Source organism: Diachasmimorpha longicaudata, chromosome 6, assembly GCF_034640455.1.
Source record: "Diachasmimorpha longicaudata isolate KC_UGA_2023 chromosome 6, iyDiaLong2, whole genome shotgun sequence".
NCBI lineage: Eukaryota > Metazoa > Arthropoda > Insecta > Hymenoptera > Braconidae > Diachasmimorpha > Diachasmimorpha longicaudata.
This window is the reverse complement of record NC_087230.1, coordinates 6525217-6546396: the sequence shown is the minus strand read 5'-3', so window position 1 is coordinate 6546396 and position 21180 is coordinate 6525217. Positions and strand designations below refer to the sequence as shown.

Here is a 21180-nt window from a genome sequence, read left to right as displayed (position 1 = left end):
ATTCTATTTATAGAATTCAGATATCTGTCCATGAAATCCAGTTGATGAGATAGAGGGATTATTGAACCGCATTGTTTCCACCGAGCACCATTGTTCCTTCTGTCTCAACGTGAATTGCATCCAAACAAGGACGTGAGAGACAAAAGGGAGAGTAGGAGAAAATTGCAGGATTTGTTTCAGGACAAAAGGTACCTAATTCCATTAATCAGTTTAATTTATTCTCCGGGGTTGAAGACTTACCAAAATTATAACAAAAAAAATTGGGTTCAATAATTGTCTCTCCACTTTATTTATTTAATTTTGAAAGTGCCGCTTCACAAATGATGATTTCACGACTATACAGTCTTCTATCAGAAAAAGGGAGAAGCACCTCAGTATTTGCTGAATCATTCGACATTTATTGGGCCCTCGAATCAATCAACTCAAGTGAAAGATCAAAAGAATGTGCTTCTCCCCATCGATAATGACCCTCTTTTTGGATCGTTCAGTTCTAAAAATATTCGCCAAATCAAGTATAGACAGATTCATCCCTTCAACATAACTCCATTATTTATCAATCTCGTGGCAAGGTGAAGCAGTCTTAAAACTGATTTCCAGTTCGTCCCACGTGCATCTGGAGAAATGGTGCATGCGAGCGTAATAAAATTTCATTCAACGTAAATTGCACCGGCAATTTTCCTCTCTCAAATGTTAAAAAATTTCCGACATTTTCATTTCGTCTTTTAAAATTCCCCGAACGTTTCACATTTCTCCTCCTCTGTTATTTAATTTCCTTCCCTATTTTCATCTCTTCCGTAATTATTTCGTAAATATTTTTCGAAGGCCCCCCAATGTACATAAAAAAATAAAATATATGTCTCACATATATTCTCCATAAATTTGGAAAATATATGGTATCGCCCCAACCGATATATTTTTTTTCGGTAAATATTACCACGAGGGCGTGTTTGTCAAATTCAAATGAATCATTCCCCCGAGACTACCCTTCAACCTGAAAATTTCCCTCTCCCTGTCCATCACTTCACTCACAAGTTATCTAAGTGTCTCGATGACGTCCTCCCCTATCATATATTTTTTCACTCGCGGTCCATCGGGGCTGTGACTGCGCAAGTCATTGTTGGTGGGGAAACGCGATCGTAGCGTTTCGGTTTTCTAATCCTTGGGTGTGGTGGGAGACGTGTGGACAGAGGGTGGGGTGAAGGGAGACGTTATCGAGGGTTGCTGTGCGCAAAACTATCTTCAACCCCCTTCGTCGGTGCCGTCCAGCGCCAGCGCGACGCGAGTGCCGGCTGATTGTTTATTAGTGTCTCAATACGGTCCGTGACACGTGCGTGCTTAACAATATTCAAAAAGTTATAAATATTTGTTTATCGTTGACAGTTCAGTGTCTGCTGTGAGACAAATCAAGTGGTTTTGACAGTCAGTACATCGTAGCCCAGTTTATTTTTCTCTATTTCCCGTCAATTTTCATTCGTAATTATTCGCCTGACAATTCCTGTCAAATTGTCTCCATTTTTCATCGATGAATTAGTGGTTAAATGTGGGAGTGAACGTCCAGTAAGTCCCTTCGACCTTCGTGAATCCTTCAGGAACTCTCCTACTCCCCATACAGTACCATAATTCCAATCAAATACTGTGTTTCATCTCTCTGAAGAGTTTCGCCATCTGTCAGTCCCAGAAATGTCTCGATATGTCAATTCCCTTTTCACATCAGCGCGATCCCCAATGCCCCCTCCCCCCCGAAAAACCAATATCAATAAAAAATAACCAGAAGCCCGCCAATAGCTTTTTCATTTATATCACGCGTCTGACGCGTGAAAATTGGAATGTTCGATGGAGGATTAAAATTCCCGTCATCACATTTTATTAAAAAAATCAACTGTCAAAAATTTGACACCGCCCAACAACTCGTATTCTCCCCATTTGTCAACCGCTCTCAATAGTGAAATTGCTTGTGGTGAGGCTGAATGAGAGGGCTTTGATGATCATGGGGGGAGTGCGAAGTGCATGAGCCATTGCTGAAAGTTTCCTCATTCCACTGGGGAGAATAGTGAAAATATCTGCTGACCACAAACGTGACTAGAGGGAAACAAAGTTTGTCGAAGAGACATTGTCAGAGACATACCCTCGGGCTTTCCAGGCTTCTTAGTCGTCTTACTTCCCCCGGTAACTGCACCACATTGCGGAAATTTTGTTATTCTCATGAGTCCGATTGAAGTAATCATCATGCTTTACCACTGTGAATCCATCCAAGATGTGTCTCTACTCTCTGGTCTAGTTCTTATTTCAATACGAATGCACGACGAAATTCTGGACGGGAGGGAGTGTCGTCTGGCCCCAACGAGAGGATTTCTCGAGAGGGAGTGGACTGAAGTGAGAGTTTGTGTAAATTTTGAGGGATTTCAAGACTGAAAAATTCATATTTGTGAAGAAGTGAGTGGGGAATAAATTCCAATTGGTTTAAGATGATTGATGGAACGTTTAAGTAATCGTCATGGGAAAAAAAAAATTTTTTAATATGTAATTTGGCCCAAATCCACGTTTCCGAAATTCTAAAAGTACACGAAAAAAATATTCAGGAGACAGAGGGACTGCAATTTTTTATAAAAATGAATTCAACTGAATTTATTTATCTTACTCTTATCACCCTCATTCCCGCGACGCAAACGAAAACCAAATCGTGACCGAAAAGTCGAATATGAAAAAAAGGAGAGAAACCCTCAAGAGAGAATACAAAAAACATTTCACCGAAATTTCGGATATTATTGTACGACGGGGACCCTTCCGAATCACCGATGAGAAAAGTGGAATGAAACTCTCTCCTCCTCCACCCCCTGAGCTTTCGGTAAATCTCTCATCGAATTTCGTCCGATAAATCTAACCCTGTATCAAATCAAGCCACCAGCCCTACCCCCGCTCCATTCCTCCCTCCACTGGCCCACCATCTTCCCAACATCCCACGAGATGTGAATTGTACAACGTTATACGATTCATCATACAAACTTGCTCAACCCGAATTTGTCCTTCGTATTTATTGCCCCGTAGATTCATCGGTGCCGTGTATTCCCTTGCTTTATTTGTTTTGTTTCCATTCACAGGGATGCGACCCTTTCATTGCAGATCATTTTTTATTTCCCCATTTGTTTTATAGTTTGCGAAAGTAAGGATATGGATCCTCGGGAATGATGCACTGGTGAAAAAATATTGGTGCTGGATTCGAAATAGGAGACGAGGAGATAAAATTTCGAATTTCCCAGGAAATATGATAGAATCCTAATTTTTTTTTAGCTGCACAAAGAAAAGAGTTTTTGAAATTATTAAAATTCTCGACTGAAATCCTCCAAATATTCTGGAATTGATGTTTCATATTTTTTAAAAATTCAAATTCAAATTTTCCAACGTGGGGATCGTGGGGTGCAGCATCTACCCTCCCTCATTATCAGTCATCCTCGCAAACCTACCGTACCCCATAAAAAAATTTCCCAAATTTAAAAACATCATTTTCCCACTCTAAAACCGAGTAATTCCAGTTGAAGCTTTTTCTCCGTAAGCGATCACATAAACGTCTTAACCGAGTTATGATAATATTTAATCCAGTTACCCCAAGCTGACACACAGACACACAAATCTACAGTTACCCCCTGAGTTGTACGTTGAAATCGTTAGAATCCTCCCACGCATCGATGTTTCGATGTACCCTGGCCTGTGGTAAAGTTAATCCAGTTAAACGTCAACTGCTGAGTACTCTGGCACAGGTGTCCGTTGGCGGCTTCACTCCTACATCACGAGTATACCACCAGTTCATCCCAGTGCCCATCATCCAGACTCAATGACATCCCATAGCAATATTAAATCATTATTTTCCCAATTCAAGGTCTTCCCATAAAAATGTGCTGTATTAATTCAACTCTGTGCCAGTGACAAGTGCTTGTGATCCAATAAATCGTGCCAATGGAGTAGATTATGATAAATGAGTGGAGAAGTTAGTATTCACGGCACCCAGTAGTGTCGTAGTGGTGTGACGATGCTCGAGCTTGTGGAGGGACAGGTGGAGATGTTGAAGCGAGGGTAGTAGGCCGAGTGGCTGCTACAAGTATTATTCCACGTCACGTACCATCGGTGTCTCCATCAGTCATCGAATTTCCTCCACCAGGTTTTATCTCATCATCAGACTGACAACGTCATCCAGGATTTGGGTGAGTGCAGTGATGGGGCAGCCTCTTGGCAGATGATTCTACCATCGATGCTGGTGAGCCACCAACCGTGGCCTTGAGACTAATTTGAATGGTAAATCACGAGACATTGGACGGGACAAGTTGAAGTGCCTTTCCATCGACAGATTACCAGTGATAAATTCAACGGGTGTGGAGGGCTTTTTAAGGGTCATTTATCGCCAGGGGTGGGGGGCTATGATGCTGATTGGTGGGTCGAAACGGGCGTCAGGACCCTTTGATCGGAAAAGGGAGAAATGAAGTTATCAGTGTCGGCTTATAGAGCCCAGGCCAGTGCCCACAAGAAGATCCTTTGTAATTATCAGCATCAGCTGAGCTACGGTGCTACCACACAGGCAGCCCGGACCACCTCAGATCCCGCGGCCGTCCTCTCTGGCCTCAAGGTATTTATTTTTCGGGATTTATTGCTGTGTGGTTTCGGCGTCTCGCTGAGCTTATGCTTTTCCAGCTTTTTTAAGATTCTTTTGACATTCGGCCTGCTATTGGATTGGTGTAATCAGGGGGAGAGGGTGTGGCTAAATGGACACTTCAGGAGTTTTTAAAATTGGTATTAATTAAACAAAAGGTTTTCCTAGTATTTCCTATCATAAAGATTGATAGTCTCCATTTTGCCCCACGCTACTCCGCTCTTTTATTTGGCTGCATGACTTCTGATATCGACACTCATTCCTGAATTTTCGGATTTATAGAGAATATTTATGTACATTTTTGCCTTTGGAAAATTCGGATGGTGGGAATTTCATACTTTGGGGCCAATGTCTACAACTGGGATTTTATTCTTGTCACTTTATTGTAAAAACCCAAATACTCCTGCATTTACATTTAAATATTTTTACAGTATACATTTATAAGGGGAAATTATAAATTTTTAAAAATTTGCACAAGGGTAATTAATTTCTATTTTTCATGATTCCATTTCAATATTTATCTGCATGAAGTGTATCTGGTATTGACTGTCAGAAACCTCTAGCCCAGAAATCTGTTATTGGCGTTCGACATCGGTTATCAGTTCGATAAAAAAAACCATCTGAGGTTAAATTTACGCCTCAGTGCACGTGTTCTTATCGGTCCTGGTGGAGCCTGACGGAAGTCCTCGTTTCAGCCTCATCTCAGTTTATCACCAATCAAATATCCGGGGAAAGGGTGAGGAGGGACCCGCGGCTCTCGTTAAAATTCATTCCGCCCACACGATTTTATTATTCCCCGTTCCTTTTGGGTTCTCTGACAGCAGTTTGTTTTATGCTGGAGTTTTATCGCTTATTCCTGGGCTCGGGGGAGAAGGGTGGAATGTTCTTTTGAATTGTTGTTGGTTGTATTATTGGTTCAGGGAGATGAAGACCTCTTTCTCGGGGAATTGGAAAGTTTATGGTGGAGTTGATTGATCACTCGGGCCATACTCGTGTCAATCATCAGTGTACCATTGATGGATGTTCAATCAGCTTGTCGGATACGTTGGGGGATATTGATCGGCCGAAAATCTCATTGAGGAGCACTGAGGGCAGGGATAAATATACGCTCTACCCCGTTTAATGATGGTATTGATTTCGAATGGAGACGTATGGCTTCTGAAATAGATTACTCGTTCTTCGGGGGAGTAGGGCTGTACAGAGAAAATAAGTTTCCAGGTTTTAGAATCGAGACGCGGAATTTCAGGACCTTTCGCGACTCATGGGGGTGGGGAAGTCCAGGAAATTCAGTGCTCGGAAGTGAAACCAGAGAAATATAGAACACAGGACGTACAACATTTTTTTTTTCAACTTTTACCTGTTTTCAGTATTTTATTATTTTTTTGATTCAACAAAAGACATTTAACTTAAATAAGTTGTCAATGCACTTTACGGGCACAATCGGAGCCTAGAAAAGAGGTTAAACCGGGACGAAATATTCGGCTTCGGAAACTACTTAAAAAATTTGCAATTTCATCGAATTTCCAGTGAAATTTGAAATTCAATTTCTCCTCAAATCGGATTCCGTGTCACTCTCGAAAATTACGAGTCAACAGAATTACAAAATCCAATAATTTTCGCTGAACACTAAAAAATTCTTTTCTTGGTGAGAAATGAATACGTTCTGCATATGAAATTTTTCGAAATGCTTTCCCAAACTCAGACCAGATCGAAATATCCTGCTCGGGGAGCTACTTACAAAATTTGCAAATCCACTGAATTTTCATTGAAATCTGAAATTCAATTTCTCTCCCCTCAAATCGAATTCAGTGTCACTTTTAAAAATTACTAGTGGAATTTGTAATCCACTTGTGATACGATACAAAATTCTGAATAATTTTTTTTCCGCGCAAAATAAATATTCTCTGCTTACGATTTTTTTTTCAAAATTTCACTCCATTTTATTTCCGCTGCTATCAGAAGCCAAAGGCCGTTGTTATCAAAATGCAAGCTTTGCCGAAGAAGAAGAGTCCCGGGGTGGATTTCGCCGGACTTGAACTGAGTGGAGGAAATGCAGAAGTTCTCGTCTTCCTGGGGGCACGTACTGTCACTGGGTCAACTCTATAGCCAGAGTCCATCCAGCTTCGCTCATGCGATCCTTTGATGCTTTTTATTACACTCTCGCTGTACATCCTACCCTTTATCTCCTGTTTTTTGAATCGTTATGTATTTAAGAGCACTTACTAGAATATCTTGAGACTTTTCTTGGGTCATGCTGACGGTATCAGTCGTTTTTATTATTAGGTTGTATTGTTGAAATATTTTTATCGATACTTTAGTACTATCTTCAGTTTTTTATACTTCATTCTGCATTGTCATGATGATACAGGAGATATTCGCAAAGAGATGTTTCTGCATTTGATTGAGATTGTTGCCATCAGCTCTGAAATGAATGATCGTGGGAATTGAAAGTAATAATATTGCGTTCTTTTTTTTTTCATTACCTCCCCAAATGTTCAACTTAAATTAGCAGTAACCCCTTCAGATTTTTAACGAATCAAAAATAGAAATAATTCCTCTATCTTGATATTTTTTTATTTCAAAAAGAATTTTTTTTTTATTTTTTAACGACAATTGTCAACCCTTATGACATATTACACCCGAATATAGAGTAATATTTTCAACAAAAATTTCCCTCCCTGTATTATTCATCCTTAGCAAATGTCTCTCGCAAATGCAATATATTTTTGCCATTTTCTTCCTGTGATTCATGTGTAGGCGGTTTCATGATAATAAAACGCTTGACTCTGGTACAAATAGTTCACCCTTTACTCTCCTCTTATCAGATACATAAAGACTTTTTTCAATATTTTTTTTCTCTTCATTATTGGACGCAGCTGCGAATCTGGATGACCCAACTCACACCGAGGGCACGAAATCGTAGAAAATGCAAAATAATCGGCCAGTGGTTCGTATTAAAAGAATACATCATCTTTTTGTTCCCTTCATTTACTTTATTCTACTGTTTCTTACTCTGTGTAATTCACTTTATTATTCTGGTATAATGTACGTTGTGAACGAGCTTGAAAAAGCGCATTCGAATGCAAATGACAGTCGTTAAAGTGGATGAAAATTAGACAGCATAAGGGATGGGCTTGGGGGTAATTGTTGGGTCGATAAGTCCTATTCTTTGCACTGGAAATATCTCAATGCTAATTGGTCCAATGCCAGCCAATCCTCTATCTTCATTTCTTCAACCACCGGACAAGTTCTTAAAATCATCCCTCTGCATCGTTTATTTTGAAACAAAATTTTTAATTCCACTCTCAATTGTTCCGCAGTTCATTAAATTAAAAATGCGTTTACCTCTTCAATTGTGCATATCATAGAGAACATAAATATTCACTTATATTTTCACAATTTAAAAATTCCGTACAATTCTCCCATACATATATATTAGTTTCATTCATAATTTGATTTATTCAAGTCATGTTGTTCGACCAGAGGTCATCGATTATTCAGGAATATTCAAACCTTTTCCGCCCAGCGAGTAAACCCCCTCGAAACCATCTCTGATTTATGATTTTCCAGCATAAATCATCGCTCAAATAAATGTTGCACGCACCTCTAAATGATCCATCCCTCCTTAAAGAGTCCCTCTTTCAAGAACAATGAGCAGAACAGGGGGTTGTTTACCCTGATCCGTCCTCTTCGTCGGCATTCTCAAAAGAACAAAAAACACGTGAATCTTCTCATCACTGGAGTCTTCCCCTGCGAAAAATGTGGAGACCTCCCCCTCTATCACCCACACACCTACATCCCCGATTCATCCGGCATATTTAATGTTAAAAAACCCCCATAATTCACTCCGCTAATGGAAGCTGAACTGAATGAATTATTAATCGCATTTCCTCCCCGAAAATAAATCAAATGGAACATTCATCCGCATAAATATCATATTATCAACGCTGTGCATTCTAAAGTAAAGATTATCTCGAGGCATATTTTTTTTCTCTCTATTCAGGTGTCTGGTGAGGGGGTGGGCAGGGGTTGCTGGAGATGGAATCGTACAATTTATTTCCATTGTAGTTAAACGTTTGGGAATATGTGCGACTCTATCGCGAAGAGTCACTGGGACATTTATTGTTTTGCGCTGGTCATGGGTAGGGGGTGGGTTAAGGGGGGTGACGGGTTGAACGTGGTAAAACGTTGAAAAACGTGAAAATGTACATGTCCAGCGTTTTGTGCGGAACCAATCGTCTGTGCATGCCCGTTGACTGTGATCACCGCGATCTTTTCGATTTTTGCTTCTATTTATGTAAATTTAACCCGCGGAAGGGATGATTTATTGTTAAAATTTTATCGATGTTGTTTCAATGGTTTATCGAATTGTTGTGAAATGTTTTATTTATATAAAGAGAGGTTGCGGGATGATTTAATCAGTTACATTTGGTCTACTAAATTCTATCTCATTTTATCAATTTTCGAGGAATAAATGAAGCGGAATTTATGGAACTCATTGATTTTTCATCGGACGTTTTTATTTATAATGAGACCAAAAATTCAAATGTGCAAATAATTTATCGTCGAATTGGTCTACATAGAAAAATGAAAATAAATGATAAATTAAACGAATTTTTGATATTTCCTCTTATTATACTATTTAAATTTCCGAGGACATCATATCGTTCCGTAGAAATAAAAATCATCTGTTGAAGTGGTTTCATCTGAACTCGTTATTGTATTAGTATTTAATAAAAGATCAGAGTGAATAATACCGACAATTCATAAATAGTTGAACGGCATTTACCCCCGTAAAATATTTATTGAAGTGAAAGTACGAAAGCCGCACATATTCCCGGTAAAGGAGAGGTAATCCATCTATTTCGCGCTCAAGAAAACACGACAGTAAAAATTGTTAGCTCTTTAACCCATCAAACTTGCTCACCCTATATTGAATTAGGAACTTTGATTCGTTCGCCTTTTGCTCGGCTATTTGCTCGTTTCAGTGTAAAAGGAAGGGATGAGGGATTGAGGGAGGAGGCGAAGGCCTCCTGGAGTCTGCATACTCCACTATCCTTTCAATAGTCGAGTTATGAAGGATGAGAAAACGGAGAATCTATCTCTCGGTTCAAGGATTACATCGGGGAAAATGAATGTCGTCGTGAAATCATTTTTCCCGGAGAATACGGTGGATAAATAAAATAGAAAGATCCGAGGATGGATTTTATTTAGTTTTATTGGATAGTTGAGGAGGTGGTGGATTTTACGGCTACACTGTAAATTAAAAATTGGAAGATATATCCAGCGGATAAAAAATTGGCGATTTAAATTACAGGACGTGGGGGGATTTTTTCGTATTAAAAATTCAGGGGAAATAATTCGCAAAGCCCTCGTTTGCTCGCTCATTGCTCATTAAAGAGTCCGACATTAGCGATTTTGAAACAGAATTTCAAAAATGCACGTAACTTTTAAATTATGCAGCGTTAGATTAAAGCAAAAGTCGCGGTAATTATTCAGTCATTGAAGCCACCGTTGGCGATTAAATGGACCTTTGAATAATAAATAAGTTAAAACCTCTTTGACACGAGATCCAGAAACATTTTCATCACCTGGGGGAGTCGTCTGAGCGATCCAGTGGGAAACATCACTGAGAAAGTTAGCTAGCGTGACCTAATACTATCTTAATTATCCGTGGGACGTACAGTGCCAAGAGCTGAGCTGGTGGATGAACTCACGGACGTCACTCACTGCTTTAATAACAATTATATGTCAACTCTCATGGGCTCCAGATGTTCCTCATGCTCGTAATGACTCGTCTTACTCCGGCAAAACGACCGGAATAATAATTTTCGATTAAACTGATGTAGTCAGTGAGACTGAGAGTTTCGAGTTGCGTGACTGGGTCCAATTAATTTATCAATTTGGATGGATTAAAATCTCTGCGTCCGGCTTAAAGCCAATTTGCATTTGTACTTATCAATGCTGTGTTTAATCCAGCTTATACACCATGTATTAAATTCCTGAAATGGCGTTCTTAGCGATGATGGAGATTATTTATCGATGGAAAACAAAATATGTTTACGGATTCATTTAATCCGGATTACTATTCATTCCCCAATTTGCCTGCAGCCAAAAATTTAATTAATTCAGCTGGGACCAGAGTTGAAAAACCACTGATCTTTTATTTTATCCATTAAAAAAAAAATGTGGGTATTTATTAACGGCTATTATCTGCGCAGCAATTTTCAAAGACTGAAGTAATTAATTCACTCCCAACACGTGCATTGTTCGAATCAGCCCTTTAAAGTTGATAAAACTGCTCATCGAGGGTAGTGGCAGTTATAGACAAACATAGTTCGCATAACTGCCGACATTGGTGACCATTTCCGAGATTCTTCGAAAGTGATTCTCAAACTTTTACCCACGTCGTCAAATTAAATTCAGACTTCTCTCCTTCGATCTCCAGCATGTCATCATATTGATCGGAATTCGCGTTAGTTTCAGGGAGTGGGAAAACTTAGGCTGATATTTATTGTTATGATCGTCGAGATATGCAAAAATAATGCTCACAATTCCGGGTGGAGAGACTCTTGCATTTTTACGCCGAGAGAAAAATGATTTCAACTCTAGAACTGCTGGATTCTGACGCTGAATATTCTAGGATAGGATGGAATGGGGAAATATGAAACATTCTAGTCGACGAGGCGATCATATTTCATTTCAGACGGAAAGTTACACTTCTTCAAAATCCTTATCAAGTGACAGCTCCATGAAATTTCAAAGAGTTACGGTACTTCAAAATTAAGAAATTCAATTCGACAGAAAATTTAATTGAAGTTGATTATTTCAGTTGAATAACGAGACTAGAATCTTGTCACCGTTTTACCCAAAATTCACGTTTTTTACTACATTCTCTCCCCTTTTTCAAACCTCCCTTCGCCGGTGAATTGGAAAAGCCCCTCGAGGCTCCAGCGTGGGTAGAACTTTAATAAATATGGAGTAACTTAATATTGAGCGGTGAAATGGGTGACCGGAGGAGCTTTCTCGAGGGATAGAATCGATATATATTCCGACATCGAGCTGATGGGGATGAAGAACGGTTCGAATGACAAGAGGACGCGTGCTAACTCTTCGATTATTATACCCCCGTCATGGCCGTGTGACTTGAACGATAGATCATCATCACTGGCTCCCCCCTCTCCCCCCTTTCACCAATTGATTCATTCATGTCTGACGTCAGCACTTGCTGCTGCATCAATTAGTTCGCCCTTTGCATAACATTTGTCGCGGCGTGGATCTGAATATGTCAGTCTAATTGGAAATCACCCGAATGCAATTTAACTCAATTATTGTTGACAATCAAAAGTGGGTTGAGAACATGGAAAATTTGTTTGACACTGACAGATGCAAATGCTTCAGCCGTTGTAACTTCAACTTTTGACCTACGTAGTCGAATGGCTGCATCTGTCTGATAACGAATTAGCTTCAGAACCGAAGTACATGCTAAAGTACATCCGAAATAGAGCCCTTCCTCGCTACAGGTCTGATTTTCCTCCCGTCAAGAGCTCATATTCGCTCTCTGAGTAGTGCAAAATAAACACCCGGATGGGTTACATCCATCGGCTATCTCTGTTTGCGAACAGGAAGTGATCAATTTTCCTGGAGTATTTCGAGTGACACGAGAGAAATTTCCCGCGCACCGAGAATATTTCGAGAATTTTATAAAAAGTCTCTCATTCATATCTCGAAACTTCCACTGAATATTTGAGATTGAAATGAGCGAATCCTAGCTCATAATTTTGATCAAACATTTCTCTTCGTGTGGAAAATTCCTCGTGCGAGTGAAAATAGGAGTGGGTGTTCAATACGCTGCGTTAATTAATCGTTAACAGATATTCAGGTATTTATGTTCGATTACACTTTTCACTTCTATTTACTCAGCTCGCCAGCGAATTGAAAAAATATGTCATTGGTGATTCCGAAAAAGGACTGCACGAACGGAAGTGCAAAAAGCTCTGTAACCGCGAACTCGTAACGAGGGCAATTGGATATCAATCCGTTTGTAGCGCAGCTGGAAAGTAGCGGCTAATCCCGTCCATTTCCCAGGAAAAAAAATACTCAATAGCCGCAGCTTTCTTCAGCTATGGTCTCCCCTCATCCCAAGCCCATTCCCCTGTAAATCCAGTACAATCCATTAGACGCCTAAGAACCCACATAATCTCCTAAAAAAATGATGGACAACGTTAGCAAAATTCGTCACCTAGACGAGGTCACAGGAAAAGGTTTTGGCTATCACGAAGATGTGGCTGATTTCTCGGGATATTTCCCAAAATATTAGAGGAATTTCGAAATAGTCGTTTTGGAAATATTTTTGATATCAACTGGAATGATCGATCCGTTGTAACCTGTCAGGGAAATTCTAGCTAGAATTATATCGAGTCCCTCAACGCAAAGTAAATGTTTAAAACTGAAAAATAACTCGACGTGGAATGAAATTGAAGGAGATAATGATTCACAATATTTTTTGTTTTTTTTTTTATATAAGAGGAGTTGAATTTTATTTCAATTACATATGTTCTCACTTCCAGAGCAGTCAACGAACTGCATAAGACACGTCAAAGTTACAACTACCCTCGGCTCAATCAGTTGGTTATTATTTTGTAAATATTTATCTGGAATTTTCGTCGTAAGACCAAGTAACCGGTCTCTCGAATAAAAATGATCTCATAACATAATAAATTTAATTGATATGAGTCCAAGATACAATCGAATGGTTTTGGCTCTTTTAAAAGTCCGAAAATTAAATATTTTCCCTCTTGAAAATTTGATGCGACACGATTGTCTGCATCCCCATCACATTACCCAGTGAGCATGCCAAAATACATGGAGTCATTCTATCGTAGGTTGTGCACACGCGTCAAGGTTTAATAATCGTGGCTCCATTGTGCCGTCTGGCTACTCGGTGATGTTCACTGCACGTCAAGTACTGGGGATAATGGGAAGAGAGGAGGGTGTGTAACGCAAGGGCCGTTTCATGACTCCCTCCCTCGTTTCAACTTTGTCCCTCCACACTGATCATCAGAGCCAAGTACATCCATAACACTGGGTATACAAACGTCACTGCAACGTGGATAGCACGGATAGCCCAGTGGATGTTCTATCAGACAGTCTCCAGGATGGTATATCAAATGGTGGAATCGTGTATACAACGAAGTGGACTATCAGCTTTAATGCACGATCGCATGGGTCCGGGGACCGTTGCCAAACTAATTACCAATGAACGTGGACTATTTCGAATTTGGTCAATCGAATCGCACGAGTTTCAGATGTGTCATGTCAAAGGTCCTGGCAGCCACTGGTCGCCCTAAATTTAAGCTGGATGAACAAGATAATAGATCGATACACGTTCAAGGGTTGACTCTCAGGATCTATTTCTAAACTGCACCCCCTCGGATTTTTTTAGATGCGCGTTGGAAAGATTTCTCATGTCCTCAAGTGATTTTTTGTCTCCTGTGTTCATTATCTCTTGGGATAATTTTAAGTATAAGAAAGTCCTTCCTCCTGTATTAATTGTTCGCTCGTGTCAAGGGCAACTGCACTTATATAGCCTAATTTTCAAAAAATTTTTTAACAGTGTTACGAGGTCTCTCGCCGCAAGCGCAAATGACTGAGGAATTCACACGGAAATTCATGTTTTAACCGGGTAATAGTTTCCGAGTACTTGGGTAAAAAGGGGGTGAGTATCGTTGCAGCTGGAGGACGTTGGGAATTTTAATAAGCTTTATGGAAGTCTCTCGTACTCATAAAAATGTGCCAAGCTAAAATTTTCCGTATTTTTCCCACTGCAGTAAGTACTCGTCATCGTAAAGGATATTCAAAACCCGGAGTATTTGATTACAACCATAAAACGATGAATCTGGGAAAGGGAAGTGCACTAATGGCCCATCCAGTCAAATTCACTCTTGGCAAATTTTACTACTTTTTTTAAAAAGGAGCTTGAACCCGTTTAAAGAAGAAAAACTTAGTGAAAATTTAAGTTCAGCGTAAATTTAAATGAAAATCAATACTCCCTGTTGAAATTTTCAAAAAAATTCAATAATTTTCATGGAATAATTGAATAGAATTTTGCACTCCCTGCGGATTGTGCCATAAAATTTTTTAGATTGTTCTCCATAAAAATTTTCAGATTGTTTTCCATAAAATAAATTTACCGAAAATGTAAATAGATTTTTTTTTCAGAGCGTCGAATAAAATTTTATGACACTATCACGCAATTTTTCCAGAATGTTGCGGGATTTTTTTTTCTGCATCACCTGTGCTGAATAACGATACCGTCACTCAAAATCTCCAATTCGATTCCGCAATCGGTGGGCAATCGGCGAGGTACTTGCGTATTCTCAGGTGCTCTTACAAATGCCGTTGGGGAATTGTGCATGTGCATGGAGTTAATGACAAAGCAACAGTGACGAGGGAGGGGGGGGTCTCCCATCGCGGCGATGATGCAGACCTCTTCTGAGGCCAGCCACTCTGGGGTAATTGAGTTCTATATACCTGGCTCCTGGCAAATAGAGTAGAGCAGAGGGTGATACCGATCCCGTTGGCTTACGTACCAATACACTTTCCACCCTCCCATCAGAATTTATCGTATCGAAGGAAATTTAAAAGCGTCGTATACAGTTTGAGGGATTGATTGAATCAGAGGTAAGAGTCATCTAATGGTCCGGTTCATTAACGCTCCATCAAAACGAACTTTGGCAATGAGGATAGAGCCCTGGGGGTATTTGCCCGGAGTGGTCAGTGGAAAAGTCCCTGTGAGGGCAGACTAACATTTAAAAATCCAATTTCCGGACCAAAAAAAATACATTTTCATACATATATGCATCCATAACACATACAGAGATTATATAAAATATAATATATATAGTATATATCGAGTAGTTCATTTATTGAATTTTCTTTCTCGATAAAAAAAACAACTAATTTTTTCCTATTGCCACAAAAAAATGGACAGTCATCTAATGATACCCATCATTACCGCTCGATCAAAATTACCTTTGGTCAGGATACCAGGATTCCAGTGACGGTAATTCTTTGCAATTGGCCAGTGAAAAACTTCCTGAGGTGCCTCTGGTTGTGGTAATTCATTACTCCAAGAGGCATTTATCTCGCTCCCGATTAAATTCCCATCGTGAGTTTTATTTCACCTCATTCCCCCGATTTACATTCAGCTCACTCGTAGGGCCATCCTCCGGTGAGGATCGGAATCGAATTGATTCCAATTATGTCCAATGTTCCGTTCGCCTCGCTTCGTCTCGTCCCATAAACGCTTTCTTTTTAGTTCTCAACTGTCAATCGGATTTCGCTATGTAACTCTTTTCACTTCCGTTACTTCTGGGGAAATTGCATCGCCATCAGAAATCTTGGGCTACACTTAGGGCGCACTCACGAAATTCAGGGATGAAAGGAGCAAATTGGACGGAACTGGGGGTGTTGGTCATTTTTTTTCATCACGAGGTTTTTCATGCTCAGCCTGTTATTAGATGAAGGTGAGTGCGTTGGCCGGGGGTTCGTTCTCGGGGGAGCGATGGGGTGGGAGAGGGGATCAGCCAATGAGGGAGGCGTCTTAGTAGGGCTGCACGGATCCTTTGATGGACATGACTCCCGGGAAAATGAGATCACAGGGTACGCGATGCCAGTGATCTTCGGTTGCTGTTTTATTAGGACTCTTGAGAGCATGTGGATTTTGATTTCGTCGATTGAAAAATTTGCCTCCGAGCGCTGGGAAGCACTCACCAGGTCGAGGAATAATTCTCTCAGAAATAATAACTTTGGAAAAAATAGAGAACGTCACTTCGCGAAATTTTCTTGGAAATAATTTTTTTTCCCGAACATTCGACCAAAAACAACTTTGTTCATAGTTATTCCGGAGTTAGAATTCAAAATTTATAACTGATGCAAAAATTCAGGTGAATTTTCTCATGCACATAAAATAATGGAGAAATATTTTCTTGACTGTTTAATTAAATACGAATTCATGAATAAATAAGTTCATGTTTTTATTAAAAATTTTAATAAGGAGGGAACGTCCTTCCGGCGCCTATAGTTATCAATTCCACTCAATTTTCATTAAAATCCTGAATTTCATTATTTTTCCTCCGCAATTTTTCTTCAGACGCCTAATCCTCTTGGGCTTCTCAACTCCCGTCGCCCCAGAAAGTTCACAAGCTTAAAATATTCTTGTGCTCAAACATGATTTTGTCCCAAATGAAAATTAATTACGGTCTACATATTAAGGGACTGTTTTTTCAGCAATAAAGTACGAAAAAATACAAAGTGAAATAAAAATTGTCTTTCTCACTATGAAATTGGTTCAGTAAAAAACACGTGACACTGCGGGTGAAAATGATCCGAAACGCCCTTTCAGGAATTCGATTTAAAGCGATGAAAAATTGTGAGTGACAATCATTTTTCACCTTTTAAATTTCCGAAATTCCGTCCACTGGAAATATAATTTTCCGAGACACTCTGAATTTTTGCAAGGGCCGTACTTCGCTCGGCGATCATTTTCCCAGCTGAGGTGAGACAAGATGAAAAGGAACAGAATTCTTTCCCGTCTCCGCATTCATCAAAGTTGTGACTTCGCTCGAACAATTTTGAAAAATCTGCGAATTTCATACGCGTAATTCGTTGAGAAATTGGCCGATTTTCCGGCCAAATGTGATGATTTCAGTGGAGGAATCGAGTTACTTGCGTCAGTCACACGAGACAAATATGATGTCTCAGGGGCGAATGACATGAAACTTGTAGACGTTGCATTGCACAGGTAATAAGGTAATTTGTAAGCCGACGCGAACGATTCCACTCGTGTACTCGAAAGCCCGCGCCTTCCACATCCATATACTATCTCCAAGTCGCAATTATTCATTCTTCCTGGGTGAGTTTTCAGCGCCTAAGCAAAATGTTCGGGGGAATTGATTGAGCAATCTCTCAAAATAATACGCCTCACTCGAATACAATAAGAATGAATATCAACGAGAGCGGAAAGAGAAGAGCTTTTACTGGATATTTTCAGCGGCGAGAGGATTCTTAAATTTCCAGTTCAATTTACTGGTATAATTTATTAAAAACTACTCGAAGTTGAAAAATAATCCCTAAAATATATTTCCAACTGAAAAATTGAAAAACAATAAAGTTCGAAGTTCAAATAACTTCAATAATTTTATGGCAATTCAATAAAATACCCCATCCCAGCTTTTAGCGTTTGACCAGGATTCGCGTCGCGGACGCAGTTCATGTGTGAACTCTAAAAAGCCAAAATGACAAAATTAAATTGACAACATGGATATACAGAAGACCTAAAAATTCGTGACTCTAATTTACCCAAATAAATGAAAAAATCGATAATATGACTGAACGCCATGTTTGATTTTTGTCGAACCCTAATATCGATCCTTTCAGATGAAATTATGGAGTGAGCGAACGACGGTTGAATCGATCCAGCGCAGTGCGTGGTCCACAATGTCTTTATATGGCTTTCTTACACCGGTCTCCATCTCCCTCACAATGTCTGGGTCCTCGGAGGGAGGATCAATATCCCTCGCCAATCGTTTCTCATGCCTCTCCCTCTATCAAAGCAACGGGGTGTATATAGGCCAGGTTCAGTCTGACCTGGCGTTTCCGTTTCTATCTCATTTCTCTTCCTCTTTTTCAAGCCCCATTTTCTCTATTTTCCCTCGGTTCTCTTACTTCACTTTTTTTTCATTCTCCCTCTATTCTTCTGGTTTTCACGGAGAACTCTTCTTTGAAAACAAGTCCACCCCCCGGTATCGTTTCACTATTTTCCAACGCCTGTGCTTTCATTGACGATGTTTTGTTGCACTTGTTGGGTGCAATTCCAACCATTATCCATAATGGATGAACCCTTAGTGCGTCGCGATGAAAGGTGCTCGAGTTTCAAGATCAGATGTATCCTATCAACAGGGGGAGGGGGATTATTACTTAATGAGACTTGTTACCCATGAGAAAAATGTTTACTGGATTTAAATAAAATTATTACCCACAATAAAATGAAAAATGCATTTGCTCATTTGTTTGGAAAAAAAAAAATTTATTTTTTCCAAGTAATAAAAATATTTTAATACATCAATTTAATTTACGGGTCACCACAACGTAATTTAGATCATTGAAAATAGTTCACTTTTAGTGAAACAAGTGGAATGTGCTTGCAATGTTGTTTTTTTTTATTGTGAGATAGTTTTTGAAGTCATAGGAAAGCCAATGCACGTATGCACTCTTCACTCCCACCCCTTGAGCATAATTTAGGATATCCAATTACCCAGTCACGAGAACTTTCATTCTGTGGGATGCTTTGATAACTCTGGAGAAGCCAAAATTTTACCCCGACGTAAATTACTCCCTTAACTCACCGAGAATCTCTTTGCAAACTTGAAATTGCAGATTATGGAAAGTGTTTCCGTCAAGTTTTACATTTTCCGGGAGGTGGGGGAGTGCAAGGGGAAGGGAAAAATCGCACCTCTTTTTACACCCGCCTGTATCGGGGGATCATCATTACCGTTGGCATCATCAATCACTCGTTTTTTGGATATTTAGCACGAAGCGGGAATTGATAAATGCGACCGGGGAATTTACCGGACAATTTATCAATCATTTATTGGGGACAGTTGTCTCCGTCGGGCAGTGGCGACGGGCATTCTGATAATATTTCACATTACGATGGGAAAATTAAAATTTATTTTTCAAAGTAGTCCATAATCCTCCGAATTCCCAAAAGTTGAACTAAATGTTTTTTTTTCGTCGCTCTCCAAACCCAAAACTAGGACTTCGTCACAAGAAAGTCGACTTCCATTGAATTCGATTTTGCACACACCCTTTGCTCTACCAAAACTTTCTTCATGTTTTCCATCGGAAGCAATCTGCTCTGGAAGAGGGCTTCGTAAGGGGGTGGAACGATAGCTCATGAGATACATTCTCGACCACTCCGAGCACTCCACGTGTTTATACACATGGCGTAACTCGTTGGTCAAGTGGACACTCACGTGTAGTCGCAATAGCTCGATTTTCCTCCACAGCGATCTCGATTCTCCCCTTCTTTCGGCTCACTTCCACAGAGAATCAATTTCGACAGAGAAAATTGTCCCGAGGGGCTGCTCACTCTACGATTTGGTGACATGGCTTTCAAATTAAATTGATTTCACACGTGATTACAGCATTGAACTCTCTACCGCTATTTCCAGGAATATATCATCATATAATATATTACATAAAATAGAAGAGTGCGTCTACTATTTTTTAGACAAAAAAACAAGATGATTAAAATAATTAAAAAATGTTTTTTTCTATTTTAAAAATATTTTATATTTCTGGTATCATGTGCATGATAATAACCATTGTATATAATATATTATTGCAGATCGGAATTATTCTCCGCATGGATGATGAATATATATTAGGTGAATTCCTATGAGTCTCCCTGAAATGAGCTTTTTACGGAAGTTTTCCGCGCTGTAAATCCGGTGGGAAATATCCAAGAACTGGCGCGATATTAAAGGATGTGCAAGTTTCTTAACGTTTGGGGTTGGAGGAGGAGGTGGGGGAGAGGGCAATCAATTATTTGTTTTGCTAAGCACTCCTCCTGTCCCCTAAATTCTGTCCCCATGGTGTTTTTACGACAGGCCATTTTAGGCTGTTTCGGGGAGATCAAGAGGATAATGAAAAAAAATTGGACGAGGAAATTGGGATGTCACCCTGGGTGTTGGAAGTAAAATCACTTATATACTTCTGTTTCAGTGATTCCTCTGATTACTCGGAAATCATTCGCTACATGATTGATGAGACATGCAATAGTCTCGCAGTCTTCCATCATTTCGTGTACCCTCAGGGCTGCGCGAGCTGCGTTTATTCCCAGATCGTTTATTTTCGGATCTTTCTCTTGTATTTAATATTTTTCCTTGTATATGATATTTGTGGAGACTGGGGTGGTTGGGGCCGTTGACCAGGAAGTAGTCTTTAGACAAATGGCAAATCCCCACAATCAAGCCCTTCAAGGTATCTCGAATCTCAATGACATTTTTTGGAGCGGTGATGTGTCTGTAATCCTTGGACCCGAATTTCCCTCATTCCCCTGGGTTCTCTGGGATAATCTCCCCGTTCAATGAGATACTGTACTTCTTGTCTCGGGTGACAAGAAATACATGAACACCGATACAGGATCAAGTGTTTTGTGGCCACCTGCTAAGATGCACCGCGTCATTTGTTTCTCCACTTTGAACTTTGGGGAGAGGTTCGTGGCATCGCACGACGACAAATAATGAGAATAAAAAATGTAGATCACGAATTCCCCTCGTGGAATTTTCTACTCCCTCGAACAACAGGTGGAACCGCCTTGAAAAAAAAAAAAACCAATTAAGTAAGAAATTCAATTGATTTCTGCTCTCAAGAGCGGCGCAAAAACTAAAAAGGCAATAAACGGGGCAATATCACTTTTCCATCATAATCCAAACACTTGAAAAGTAGCTAAACCCATTCAACCGTTGCCAAGT

General features: G+C 39.8%; 1 protein-coding gene across 6 annotated transcripts in view; it reads left to right on the top strand.

Moving 5' to 3' along the window:
* Positions 1 to 1209: 1209 nt before the first annotated feature.
* The window catches only part of LOC135164119 (uncharacterized), a 59514-nt gene continuing 39543 nt past the window's right edge, over positions 1210 to 21180 (top strand). For 4 of the 6 annotated variants that reach the window (XM_064124195.1, XM_064124192.1, XM_064124194.1 and 1 more), the window contains exons 1-2: positions 1210 to 1419; positions 3875 to 4615. In XM_064124195.1, coding sequence (XP_063980265.1) covers positions 4469 to 4615 — 147 coding nt within the window. In that variant the 5' untranslated portion in view covers positions 1210 to 1419; positions 3875 to 4468. Of the gene's footprint in view, positions 1558 to 3874; positions 4616 to 7515; positions 7587 to 21180 lie in introns of those variants that run through there. The other 2 variants (XM_064124193.1, XM_064124196.1) reach the window with 2 other exon arrangements.